Source organism: Maylandia zebra, linkage group LG17 (genome assembly GCF_041146795.1).
Source record: "Maylandia zebra isolate NMK-2024a linkage group LG17, Mzebra_GT3a, whole genome shotgun sequence".
In the NCBI taxonomy this organism is placed as follows: domain Eukaryota; kingdom Metazoa; phylum Chordata; class Actinopteri; order Cichliformes; family Cichlidae; genus Maylandia; species Maylandia zebra.
Window position 1 is genome coordinate 6,563,502 of NC_135183.1, and position 14,684 is coordinate 6,578,185.

Consider the following 14,684-nt stretch of genomic DNA (forward strand, 5'->3'; position numbering starts at 1 on the left):
GCTTTCAAAATCCTCCGTGCACACACACACACACACACACACACACACACACACACACACACACACACACACACACACACACACACACACCTGCAGAGACAATGCATGTGTCAGAATCCAGAAGTCAGCAGAGTGAAATTAAACAGAATGTGGATTTACAGAGGAGAAGTGAATTTGGTCAGTCGTATTGTAAACGTCTGAATAGTTATACTGAGATGTGTGTGTGTGTGTGTGTGTGTGTGTGTGTGTGTGTGTGTGTGTGTGTGTGTGTGTGTGTGTGTGTGTGTCCAGCCAGGCACAAGAGAACATTGTCTTTTCTTTCTTTTTGTAACTTTCCAGCTTTCATCTGTTTTATACACTTAATGCATGTAAAATGAGTTAAACATTTGCATATGTTGTTTTTTAGTATGTTACATTATTCATCTAATTAAAAATATTAAAGAAAAACTATACTGAACAGCACCAGATGGATCATTATCAGTTAATACAGAGAGATCAGTTAAGCTCCATTTGCAGTTTCTTAAATCACTTTAATTTGATCTTCTAAAGAGTTAGCTCACAGGAAACAGGAAGTGGTGTTCGTTTAAAAAAAAAAGACTTCAAAAAGTGTGAAGGTTCTACACTTTGTTGGAAAACCTAAACGTTCCCTTAAACATCATTAGTGCAATAAAGCACAATCATAAGGGTAACTTCAGTTCACACTCCTTGAATTTCTTATAAGTGTATTTAGCGTGTATTTTTTTCATTAGAGAATATTTTCCTTCTTGTAACCACTGGACCTTATAAATCATGTGTACCAGTGACAGCTCGAACAAAAAGGCTGTTTAGTGCCTCTCAGCCTGCAGGGAACTGAGAAGCTTTCTTTGGTTATTTAATTACCTCCACCAAGGAAGTTATGGGATTGGTTTGGTTTGGTTGCACTAAAAAAAAAAGGGATTTGCATGAACATTTTTTACCAAAGGTGCAGCCGATCTGGATCTGGATCCAGGAACTTTTGAAAGGACTCTTCACCATGGTGAAATTGGGTACAAAGATGCACAGATCTCGCAGTATCTTTACAATCACATGTCAGATTAAAAAGGAAAAAGCAACTGGTAGACTTTGATTTGATGTTCTCAAGAAAATATGACTTCTGGATCCAGGGAATCTGTTTACACGTGGCTTAGAGGGAATGCTGTCTTCTTTTAATTGTTGATTTTTGTTTATTAATTGCTATACTTTATTTATCTGGAAAAGCCCCAAATTGTACATAACAAATATAAAATGGGTCAATATATAAAACTATGCAACCAATATGCAAATTTTAAAAAAAGAACAACAAATACGTTCGTTTTTTAAGTTTATAGGATGCACTTTATAGTTCGATATAAACAGCTGTAGATATAAATTCAGTTGTCGTGAATTTTACGGCAGAGATTTGAATCACTGATCTCTTCTATTAAGCGTTTTAGTGATTGAAGTAAAGCAGGAAGCACAAATGCGGGGTCTCCATCTAAAAACTGAATACTCCTCAGATATTTCACTCACAGATAAAAAACAAACACACGAGGTAGACTCTGACCGCCCTCCGGACAGTTCCTGTAGTGCACGCACGATGGCGACACTTGGCTAATCAGAGCCATGTGGCTTCTGTGGGCACAACTTCTCCCGATGAAGTTTGCTGGAAGGATTGCGCTCAGTCGGAGAGGGAGAGAGAGACAGACTGAGAGGAGGCAAAGCGGAGCTGGGCTCGAGCGAAGAGGAAAGGCACAGAAGCCAGGACAGACGGAGACAGCTTTCTTCAAGAAGCACCAATTTGTTTTCATCCTAGGGAGAGTTTTGGTGGGCTTTGAAAAAACTGCTGAAACGACCTAGAACTGATCAAAACGCCGAGCTTAGAGTGGTTATTATTATTATTGTTGGGGTTATATTACTTTTTTTTTGTAGGGGGACGGACTCGAAATTGATTATTGTGTGTGGTGGATGTGAAAAGCGTGGAAAGGTTTAACACACAACCGAAGGAATGTATCTAAACCGGGCAGCGGCGAACCAGCGACTCTGGAGATGTCCACCATGCGCGCTCTGGATCGCCCTGCTCCTCCAAAGTGTCCTGGACCTGAGCGCGTCTGGTGAGTCTCCCAAAACTTTTTTTTCCTTAGCCTTCACTTCTAAAATCATCCATTTTCCTACTCTCCTCTGCTGACATTCAACTTTCTAATCTGTCAGCCTTGACGAAAAACTCCTGCAAGGGCTTCCAACATGTTCCCAACGCGCTCCGCTGCGGCGTTGCGCTTCTTTTATTTTAACGTGCTGTAAAGACGGTTCAAGCCATCCATCCCCATGTTTACATTTTGCTTGTATATTTTAGGCCGACTTTTTGTCTGTGGCTCCTGAAATCATCTGTTAAGTGACCCCATACTGCCGGCCATCGTTCAGCCTCTCTTCTCATGCAAATGATCTTTGGTTTTTTAGATTATCGTCCCATTGTCATTCTGAAGGCTCGGCACGGGGAAATACTCCACTCCAGTGGCGGACAATAGGGGGGCTCTTAACGAGTCAGCTGGATGCCCATTGTGCCCACTCTAACCACGCCCCTCAAAAATCTGAGCGTTAAAGATAAGGAATGTGTGAAGGCTTATTTAAAAGGCAAACAACCACTGCATGTAGTGTTAGGTTTGGTTGATGGCGGGAGGGGTTATCGCTGATGAAGGCAGTAAGATGGGGATGCATGCATGGGCTCCAGAAGCCTGTGGCCTCTTGGAAACAGGATTCGGTTTACGTATACGTGTATCCTTCAACACAGACATTTAAATAACTCTTTATTATAGTTTATTTGTGTGTCCGGACTCTCTCACTGCAGTTTGCACTGCACAGAGCCATGTGTGCCTGTGCAGTGCTGGCATCTTAAAGTTAAAGATGACCTGATAGCAAATGCGAGTGGCCTGTGGCTGATTCCCATAAGTGTGATTGAACTGAGTTTGAATTGAGTTTGAATTGTTTACGAAGCTGCTCCTGGAAGGCATTTTCCTCCTTTGTCCTGGCTTTTAAGTGTTTATAGTGTATGAAACAATCCTCCCCATCCAGACCAGTGGTGATGAATTGTCTCCGGAAAGTTTTTCGGGGTTTGCTTGGATTATCCCCGTCCTCCATAAATGCCTTTTCAACTGTTATTTACAGTGAAGGTGTGCAGCATTTCCTGTATTGGGCGTCAAGCATTTCACCAAGGCCTGTCTTTTTTCTCTCTTTCTCTTTCCTCTCTGTATCCTCAGTCCTCTCTTTTTTTTGCTCTGAGGCAGAGAGGAATGTTAATTCACATTACTTAAGTGGATGAGTTAGCTATAACTTATTCCTCAAATGGAGTTTAATGGTTGAATATGAAGTGGAGAGGAGCCAAACCCCCTGATCCTTTAGGTACTTCATATCTGGAAAGAGACAAGTGGAAATGACTGTGTTTCCCACCCACCCACATACGATCCAGAGGGAAAATACTCTGAAAATTAATTTTGAAATACTAATACTGTTTTCCATGAAGAAAACTCCCATGGCACCCTCTTCAACTAATATCATCTATAAACAAAAAAAGCTTCAGAATCCTTTTCTCCCAGAGATAATCGGCAGCTGCTGCTTCCAGTGACTTTCATTCTGATTTTCTCTCTCCATTTAAATGAATGTCACTTTATGATGAAACTTACTGGTATGCTGCACATTAATGACACTCATTTGCAAGCTTTTTTTTTTATCCCTTAATCACAGCAGCTCCAGGATATGTTTGTGGACAATGCTGTCTTTTTCGGCAGAGTCAGAGAGGAACAACAGTGCGGTTTCACTGTAATCAAATGTTAAGACAATAATTCCGGACAAAGTGATCAGGGGCTGTACTGTGGTTGCAACGGAGCAAACGGGACAAAGAGGAATCTTTAAAGTGTGGTCGTTGTTGTCTTTATTTGCCGCCGTCTGGTGCGCTGGGCAGGCTGTGTGCTTCCATTGAAGAGGTCGGAGGTCACAAGTCTGTCACTGTAGTTTAAATGCGAGCATTTCCAGGAAAGGTCAGGCGTTTCCCCGGCCGCAGGGAAGGATTTTGTTTTATATGGTGGACATGCAAAAGGGTGTGCCAATTAGTGGTTAAAAATCTGTGCACCCTTTCAGAAAACATTTTAAACCTAAGGAAATACTTTCTTCATTTGCAGGATTAGAAAATGTCAGTTAATGTACACCATTGGCTGATTGTAGGAAATTTGATGATTTTCCCCGTGCATTCCCTCTACTTGCCAAAAGCAGTTTAGGCATCACTATCAGCCCTCAGGGTGCTAAAACCAACAGATCGTGAGATTTTATTCTTATAGGCACTGCTTCACTTGTAAATCACAAATGTTACTGCCATGCATTTGTGCAGAGTGGGGGACAAAAAAAAAGGCCACCTAAAGTTTAACAGGGCTTTTTATTTTTTTGTCCAAACATGATTTTATTTTATTTTTTTTATTTATTTTTGCTGTGCCAGCAGGGCTTTTTTTGTTTGAATCACCTGAGTTTGAACCCAGGTGGAACCACGTGGAAATCAGATTTCAGCTAAAAGCAGCCATGCTAAAAAGTCCCACCTTTTTATTTAAACATGGAGATAAGCACTGCATGTTCATCTGTCGGCTCAGTGATAATCTTATGACAAATTCCTAAAACCAAATGGACAAAAAATGTTTTAAATCCATGTAAACTGTGTAAATGTTCCTGAATGTGGGACATTCACCTCTGGGCATGAAAAGGTCCAGTGCAGGGCAGGGACTATGGGAAATGTGCTTAGAATTGCATTTAGCCGTTTAAAAACACTTGGGAAGGCTATAAATCATGCCGGGTGGAACTGACGCGGTACAGTTTTCAGTGGGACACACTGTTGACAATAAAGGCACTTCACCCCTGGAAAATCCAATTGGTCTTACAGGCTGAGTGTGTAGGAGCTTGTCCTGGTGCGTCTGCCACTGACATGCCTATCTGGACTGTTTTATGTCTCCTGGTGTTTTCTTAGACTCTTATTTGGGGGAACAGACCACATGAAGTGAAAAAGAAAGCTCAGAATTTGTGGTTTCGTTTCTTTTATGAGGACTTGTTAAAAATTTTACATATCAGCCACTCCTTCTGCTGATTTTTATTTTGTATTTTTTAAGCTGCGCAGTGCATGTGATGGCACGTTTCTCACTTTGAGAGTGCCTATTTCAAATTATTCAGCGTTTTATCCAGATGCTCTGGCAAATGTTTGGCTCGGTCTCGAGTGGTACATCTCTTTAAGATCGATGACCCGGCCGCGTCTAAAACTCCACTCCTCCGCTCTTGACATTGCACATTACACTAAGTCAGGCATCAACTGCCGAGGATCTCTAAAAGCTTTTGGCAGACGCAAAAGAATGTGGCAGGAAGCGTGTGTGTGAAAGAGATGTATGTCTTTTTTTTTAAACACACACACACACACACACACACACACACACACACACACACACACACACACATCTACATATTTTGAGACAGCTTGACTCAGTTCTGAGTGTGCGAAACTGGGAGAAAAAGCATAGACGTTAATTTAATCAGCACACGCCTGTAAATCATAAGCTCAAACTCTGTTTTATGTCACTGATTTAAAGCGCCGGTGTGTAAACTATGTCGTGCACTGGCAATTACCTACTTCCCACTCGTTATTAGGCACATGTGTTTGCCGAGGCTCGGCGTGCCTCAGTGCTGCCACGGGGCAAACTGTTTTGGAGAATATTGTGTGATAATTGTTTAAATGATGTAGAGCCAGCAGGTAATTTGCTTCCAAATGATAATAAAAAGGTTCAAGATATCAAATGACTCTTTGAGTGCAACTTTTTTGGTTGTTTTTTTCCCCCTAATAAGACCCACAATTGCAGTATTCACATAATAGGAGATTCAGAAGAACTTTCCTTATGTTGCTTGGCTGGAATGCCCTGATAATATGCTGTCAGTAGTTGGGTTGTCAAAGTAATTTTTTTAAAAAGGAGAGCTAGATTTGAGTTTCCTTTCTTTTGTATATCTGCTCTGCCAAGTGAGGCAAAAGCCTTTTTTTGTGAACGACGAGAAGTGTAAATTTCCTGCATTTGCGCAATACTGGCAGAAACCAAAAAAAAGAGAGAAAGAAAAATGCTCCCATTTCCACAAATCGGACTCAGTGGAGCGGGGTGGTGTTTTAGTGGCAAGGTTTTCCTTGGAGAGGCAGCGTTTAATCAGAGGCTAAAAGCGCTGCACTCAGATCCTCTTTGGAGACGTTTGATAAAGTTTCTGCCACTACAAACTGTAGCCAAGCGTGAAAACCTTTTTCCTGCAATTTACTGTCTGCACAGGAGGTCAGCCTGTTAGAAAGGAAAAAACCTCTACAGGGTTCAGGGAACTGCGGTCTGGATTAAGAAAAAAGGAGAAACAACATCGGTTCAGGCTTTGGTGCTGCAGTTGAGGAGCCAGTGTGTAGATGGCACTTGAATGATTTTAGCAGAGTGAGAGTCTAGACTGAGCGGGGAAATAAGCTGCATTAGGGTGGCGTTCTCCAGAGCAGAGCATTAATTGGCCATATTTTCCCGCTCCCGCCGACTGACCTGTACCGTATACGTCCAACCGCAAATGAACTTGCTTTCTATACCTTCCATTTGATACTTTCTGTGTTGATGTCTTTTGGCTGCTGCCTGGAAGACAAATTACTCCTGCCACATTAAAAAAAGAAAAGAAAAAAAAGCTCTGTGCTGTATTTTATACACACAACACAATGAGTCCTTTGCTGCAGTTGTAAGGTAGGCTTTAAGAGAGAGACCGTGCTGATGACAAAGTGACACTTTAATGAGTCTAATGGAATAAGCCACACATACTGCATATCAATTTTCCATACGGACTTGGCACGGTTTCGCGTTGTGGACCGTGGGGAAAGGGTGCTGCTTTAAAGAGCTCTAAATGTCACTGAAGCCCCACTCCTTGTTCGAGTTTTATCAAATTACTGCTTTGCAAGTGTCCTTCACAGCTCATGCTTAATATGTGGAGATCATGCTACATTTCATTTAATAAGGGGTTCGGATGAAACATGGCTTTTTAAACTCTCCTGTATGTGCCAGAGTAAATCTTTTTAAGCCCTGTTTGTCTAGCATTAAGGACTTGAGAAACTCCTACTGGAAGCAGACGGGCAGATCTCAGTTCAGCCACAATTAAATCTTTGTACAACACCAGGCTCCCACCAAGGGGATGAAATACCCCCAATTTAATGGGCGTCACTGCCAAAAAAAAATCAATATTTGTTTTCCATGAAAGATATGTTCACTTTATGGATTATTAAGAGAGATGGCACTGTCATATTTGTGTGCAAAACTAGAAATATGTGTGTCGTTTCTTCACAGCTGTTTAAGTATAGGGTTTGGCATTCTCTTTTAATCTGCTATTTTGTTTCTGCATTCAATTAGTAATATGTTAGTCCATAACACTTAAGTCTGAGATAACCTTTCTATGGCTAAAGCTTCAAAATCCAAAGAATACAAAGATCTAAAAGAGAGAAATGCAGAAAGTCATCAGTTGTGATGCTTTAACCACACAATGTGCAGCATTTTGCACTAAATCAACTCATCATCTGGTCACAGCAGCTGGACCGAAGGCCTCAGACCCACATCTGTGGTAGCTGCATACTTCCACTTGGGGGCAGTGTCAAAAATATGTGGAACAACTGATTATGGGTGACACAGTTGTCCATATTTGTGTCGATGTGGGTCCTTTAACATTTAACTTGTGTCTCAGAGAAGACAGATGCCACATACACAGACTTTTTCACTGATTTCTCCTCGGTGGTTCTACGACCTTTATTTGTTGTTGTTTTTTTCATTCTTCCTCTTCGTGGTGGACACAACTTGGATAATTCCCTTTCCTGTTTAGGCCTACTTGTTGAGCGCTTGACTTACGCACAGCATAATGTCTGTTTAGCTGCTTGGAGGACTGCACACAAGCCTCTGTGTAGGTTGATTGCCGTGATCTTTTTCTCTCTGTGTGTTAGGGTTAACCAGCCTGAGGAGGAGTGTTCACTTTGATAGGTGACACTGGAGGAATGGTCAAAAGCATTAAACAAGTACACAGTGTTCGTGGTCGCAGATGATCTGCATTCTTTAGAAAAGCCTTGCCTATCATTGCATGTTTTCATGGGGACACACAGATGTTTTTTCCCCGCATGATGAGAATCAGAAAATAGTCAACCCCTCTGCTACCTTTCAAAACCATCAGCATGACATCAAAACTCATTGGCACTGTTCCTATCTGGCTGGCAATCACATGCTAATGCTTTTAATTTTCTTTTCTGTACTTTCTCACTTTCCTGGCTGTGTCCTCTCTCTCTTTCTCAAACACACACTGTCTCTTTTGCCCCCTCTCCTTCTCTTCAGTTTCTGAGTGGCTCCTCAACTTTTTCTCCTTTCTTTGCCTGGCTGACTGACATGCTGCTCTTGGCTGAGCTGCTTGTGTTTACTCAACAATAACTGAGAGCAGGGTGGCTCCACAGCAGTTCCTACGCTCTTCAGGGAAACAAAGATAACGACTCGTGCAGGCTTTCTGGCAGGATTGTTTGCCAGTACGCGGCTTCTCATACTAGAGCTGAGATGGAGCGGCATCTTGTGCTGTCAGCTGACGCAAAAACACTTCATTCTTTCAAATGATTCATTGCAGCCATGGCGAGATCATGAGAGGGATCTTTAGCCAGATTTTTCCGTAGTCAACGCAACTCTTGATGCGTCTTTGAGGCTCTGTGGGTAATCTTTTCAGAACGCAGTGGTTACGCGGCAAAAAAAGCACTGGACCATCAGCTCCACAGTGGCATTTGTATAAACTTATCACTCCGCAGTTATTAATAGAACCGTATCACATGCGTTTTTCTCACAATTTCCAAAATCATTCCCAGCAGATCCTTCGCTCAAATCTTTATTTTTCTTACTTTTTCTCTCTCTCTCATTTTTTTTCATGCCTCTGGAGCGAAGCCGTAGCACACGCCGAAAGTGCTCGGCATATAGACTTCAGCCTGCTTGCAAAATACTTAAACCAGACACATTTGGGCTTCAGGAAATTTGATTTTACGGGGCATCGTATGATTTGTGTTCGGCTTGAATAAACTGTGTGCTTCCTTGTTGAATGTGTCTGTTTAGGCTCTCGTGCAGCCACTCAGGAGGTTTTTATGTTTGTATAAGATGCAGAGAGAAGTGTTTTCCCGTGTCTTTGGCCTGTCATTGCTTTGTGATTACATTTAGTGGCCACAGAAACTGTAATCCCGTCGTTGCCAGAAGCTGAAGCATTTTTCCCTTTTGGGGATTAAAAAGGTTTTTAGTGTAAAGCTGCCAGTTTAACAAGTCGATTTGGCCACTAAACAGGTTTAGGGATCTGCTAAAACAACACTAAGCTCCTTTCACTTTATTTATGTGTTTTGTTTGTTATTGGGGAATAAAAATGCTCCAATCAGCAGGCTTTGAGCTCTCAAACTGACTGAAAGAGAAACACATTTCTGCCATACTGGCTTCTCTTTATTGGCTCCCTGTTAATTGCAGAATTTAATTCAAAAGCCTTCTCCTTACAAACAAGGTCTTGAATCAAGCCCCATCATATCTTAAAGACCTCTAGCATATCACCTCCCTGAGCCTTTTTCTGTTTGAGGTTTATTCCTGTTAAAAGGGAGTTTTTCCTTCCCACCGTCACCAAATGCTTGCTCATAGGTTTCATTCTAGTATTGCAGGATCTTAACCATACAATGTCAAGTTCCTTGAAGCAATTATTGTTGAGATTTGGAACTATACAAATAAAACTAAATTGAATTGAACTTACTTTGCCACTATTTCCATCTTATTCCACCTCTATATTCTATGGATATATTGGTATTGCAATGTAACTCAATTAATGCAATATATATAAAAACAATACAGTACAGAAGGAAAGGAAAGTCAGTCATTTAGAAACATTGTCAGCACCTGGTTGGTTCAGCAGAGGATCGACTCTGAGCGCTGTCGGCAGCACATCTGGCAGAGTGTGTGAAACACATTGGCGGAAAGTGCCAAAATATCAGCATTTGAATTTTTTACACCCAAAAGATCCATCTGGCTCTAGTGTGAAGACTTTTGGTCCATACATATATTAAAGAAATACAATCCAACTTAACTAAACAAGTAGGGGGTAATATTACTAAATCCAGCGTGTTTTCAGTGCAGCGTAGTCACCTTCAGCAAATGTCTTTGTATTAGCATTAGTGGAGACATGGCCTTAGTGTGTTTGTTTAACCAAAGCCTCGTCACCTTGTTCTCCGTGCAGGCGCCCTGTTTAACCAGCAGCCAGTGTTTACCCAGCCACTTGATTCACACAAAAAGACTCGAGAGAGGCTGCGCCTTGAAGTGGCAGCACAGTCCCGTTGTCCGACTGATCTCGCACATTTTTTTCCATTAGGCTGACAAACGGCGCCAAGTCAGCATTTTGTGGTAAAAACAGGTCTGTTTGCATGTGCGGCCTGTGAATTGTGACACCAGATTTCAGGGGCAAAATTTAGATGCAAGCACGCAACTATAAATCTAACAGTGACTTAGCATGAATAGAGGGGAAAAAGGCACAAATGACCATAAGAAATTTGACTTAAATGGAAATCCCCTTTCTATCCATTCTAATCCTGTGTCGACCGCATTCACCGAGGAATCTGGAGTTAAAGGTCTCATTTGGATGTGAGTCTGAAATGCAGTCACTGCAGTTAAATGCCCATCTACCAAACCACTGCTGCCCAGGCATCTGGCTGATTTAGCACCACCAGGAAGCTGCTGTCCCTGTGCGGTCAAGTCTTCTGTCATTGATCGGATTTGGTGAAAGAGGAAAAATGTTCAACGATGCAGATTTGAAAAAAATTCTCACTTTAAGATTCTAATTTTCCACTTTGTCTTTTACTCAAGAAACCTGGTGGTAGCATGATTTTAGCAGATTATGGCATGCTTAACTCTTAAGAGTTTGGGCAAGCCTTCAAAGATCCCTTTATTGTGGTGAGGAATAGCTGTTACCATACTCATATCCCTTTTGGCTTGATGGCCTCACTATAAGGCAACTTTTTTTCCCTCCAAGGTGAAAAGTTATTGATTCCTTTGTTGCCTAACTATCCAGAGTGTGTCTCTGTTTTGTAGCAAATGAGTGAAAATAACAGCAGGACCGAAGGTTATGTGCTTCTGACTGTCCGGATGCATTAACCAGAGCTTAGAATGATGGAGGCAGTCCTGTGTTTGAAGTCTGAGCGGCCCGTGGGTTTCGTGGTCAGATCTGCAGGAATGCTTATGAAAGAAAATCCGGTACAGTCATGGAGCAGGAATCTCTTTGTTTTAAAAGTGACAAAATGTATGTTATCTCCTCCACTTCTCTTCCTTTTGTGTTCGCTCAACTCGTGTTTGTATCGAACCTGGCATAAGCTGGAGAGGGATCTCGTCAGCTGGCTCGCTCCTGACCAGGAATTCATACATTTATCCTGTGGGACGCCGAATGCTTTTCTTTTTTTCCCCCATCCGTCTTTGAGGCGAATAAAAAATGATGGGGAGTGTTGAGGGGAAAATTCAATTTACCCATTAAAGCTGCCCTCCTGTTTTTCATATTTCTGCTTTGAACGGTTGTTTTACTTCCCGGTAGATGTTTATCAAAGCTGACGCCGACTTGGAAGCAACCCCACTTTAAGGTTATGTGCTGGTACGCCTGTGTCCCGCATGCCAGCAGTCTTCTCACACCTAGCTCTGCTCTCTTTTCCTGTCTCTCTATACATCTGTCTCCGTCTTCCCTCTAAGTCTCTAACCCCTGCTTGTCTTCAGAGAGCATTGATTTCAGCAGGGCAGGAAATGAAACTACATTGCCCTGTGACTCCCAGCAGGAGAGAAGGGACCTGGGGAGGGAAAGAGGAAGAGGTTCATGAAGCAAAAGGAGTCCAGAACTAGTGGAGGTTTTTTTTCTCTCTGCAGAAAGGGATTAAAAGATTTAAAGCACGAGGAGGTGAGTGAGGATCGGGATGGAACTGTCTCGGCACGGAGAAATCTGAGCAGGCTACGAATGTTATTGAGACGGGAAAATATTTTCCTAGAGGTGTTTGACTGACAGCAGGCTTAAATTTACTCCCAGCTAAGTCCTATCAGTCAAGAATCTGAATGATCCGACCCGTTAAACTGAAACAAACAGCCTCCGAGCAGCAATGTCGGAAGGGGTAGGGGCCTTCGTAGAAAGAGGAGCAGAGGCCTTCACGATCTTTGAAAACTCCTGACCTTCATCCCTCCACCAGAAGTCAGTGATCTTCTCCACAAGAGGGGCCTATATAAGAGGCTTAGGCCCTTGTGATCCCACTGCCTGTTTGTCTAACCTCTGCGTGGCTGCCTCAGCAGCACTAAGCTTTGCCCGCAAAGAGCTCATTACCTCTCAGCCCTCTATCTCAACTTCATTGAGCCATTGTAGCAGTTGGAACACAGGTTTAAGTGCTCCTGATTATGAACGTCGTTAAACCCTTTACACTAAAATATGATGTGATCTCATGCCATGTCAGCACTTGTGTCTTAAAAAAAACAAAAAACAAAAAGCCAACCAAGGATTAAATTTGGAATTGTTGAGCAATGCATGGAGGCGGCATTATTTCCTACCAGAGCAAAAAACAGATTCCCAGCATTTCACCGTCCCGCAGCAAGCTCTAATGGCACATAAAACCTGTCATGTCATTGCAACCATAATTGGAGCAAAGAAGAGATGGCACAGCGTCAGCATCTTTCCAGACGTTTACCCACGGCCCCCGGTGCGCTTAAATAGAATATTTATTGGCCTTTTCATTGAAATGTACAGCTGTTTATACCGTGCATGCATTGTGTAATGATGTTTTGCAACGAGGCTCTCGGCCCGTCGCTGTAGATGTATGCAGACCTCTATAGTTAAACAGGGGAAAGATATATTGAGACATCTCTGCTGTGGACATTGGAGCTTATTATTTCTGACGTGCCCGGCTGGCGTGCTGATCTTAAACGGGCCGGCGCTGATAATTTGGATCGAGACAGATCGCCGCAGTGGTGATTCACGACTGTTTGAGTGGGAGTTTTAAACAGTAATGGATTCGGTTTAGAAGTTTCCCCTCCTGGTACCGTTCAACAGTTTGGACAACTCATGGCAGGGACTTGCGATGGAGTTTGGCAGACCAACGTCTTGTCTAAACCCTCCTTCTCCTCCTTCAGTTTTCTCCTACTCTTTGTCAGCATCTTAATGCCCCCAGCCCCCCCCCCCCCCCGATACTTATTAAGATTTCCAAAGCAGACAGTTTGCTGTGAAAACTGTCTAAGATATAGTTATTTCAGATCTGGAATGTGTTCTGCTCTCCTCACTTTTTATTTTAATTTCTTTTCAATCCTCTGTGTCCTCAGTCAGACGGCGGTGACCCACTGCCCCCCACCCTCCTCCTCACTGCCCTCGCTTTGCACTCCCTGGGATTTGTTAGTCCATTTACCCTTTAATTCAAACCTGATTTAACTCCAGCCAGCTGGCTAGCTTAACCCCCCCCCTCTCCCCCCACCAACACTCATGACGGCCCTGAGCAGGAGTGGACATTGTGTTTTTGTCTCGATATGTGTTCTTGCGTGCATGGAGAGCACACGGCCCCTCCAAACATTGAATTTCCAGGCAACTGAGCGCCCCTTTATGATCGCTGCAAACAGCCGACACTCTTCCACTCATTTTGGTCATAAAAAACAGCGTTCCACTGATGGCCAAATGACGTCTGTGTGATCGCGCTTCCCCGAGTCGTGACAAACAGAAGATTTAGTGCATCAGAGTCCTTACTGTTGCTCACAAGTGCAAAAAGCCGATGTCTCTGCACTTGATAAATGGGCTCTTTGATTTCTGTTAGATCTGTTTGATACTTTTGCTGAACTGCATTAGGCTGAAACATGTTAGGCACATCAAAACGAGATAACCAGAGTGCACTTGGACCGAGTTGAAGGGTAGGACTATGGCGAGGTGATATATTTAGAAATGGCCTCTGTGCTTGCTGTAGACCTGCGAGTTTATTTAAGGAAGCTGTAATTTTCCTGCCAGCTGCCCTTCCATGTTTAATTGGGACAAATAGCTCATTGCTAATGAATTTATTGTAAGCTTGTAAACGTGTTTCGGAAGTCCTAGGACTCTGGTTGATTGTCAAATACCATCACTCAGTGTGCAAAAAAATGTCTCCAGAAATTTGCAAAGACTCCTCCCTTTAAATGCGACAGTTAGTCATTCAGATTTTTTTAAAAGGCTTTCCTGGCTCAAGTCTTATAAAACGAGAAGAAAAACAGTAGTTAAAGAGTTTCCAAGACAATAGACGAAAGGTGTTTTACTGCCGGCAGATAGCAGCCCGCGTGTTTTTTAACCCTGTGCTTGCACAGTAATGCAGCCTTTGCGTGATTGGTGGTATGCCTTTGCAAACATGCACACCCCCTGTCCCAGTGTTGGTGGTCTTGGAAAGCCACCAAGATCACCCGGCTGCTCTGTAATGTGAAAGCAATTAGCAGCCAGCGGTTTTACACAGTGCCGATATGCGTGGAATAACAAAAGGGGAATGTAGGTCACCACTGAGCCACAGGTACTCAGTGTGGACCCATGAGTATGCACGTCAAACTACAGTGGCCTGTTGGTCAGTAACAATTAGGAACTGCTTGGTAAGTTAAGAGGTCACGTATGTAAATAAA

The 14,684-nt window shown here is 42.8% G+C and overlaps 1 protein-coding gene across 1 annotated transcript in view; it reads left to right on the forward strand.

The window, feature by feature from the left end:
* The first annotated feature begins 1,669 nt into the window (after positions 1 to 1,669).
* LOC105940494 (inactive tyrosine-protein kinase transmembrane receptor ROR1) overlaps positions 1,670 to 14,684 on the forward strand; it is a 136,379-nt gene continuing 123,364 nt past the window's right edge. The window contains exon 1 of the mRNA XM_024799294.2: positions 1,670 to 2,108. Coding sequence (XP_024655062.2) covers positions 2,003 to 2,108 — 106 coding nt within the window. The 5' untranslated portion in view covers positions 1,670 to 2,002. The remainder of the gene's footprint in view (positions 2,109 to 14,684) is intronic.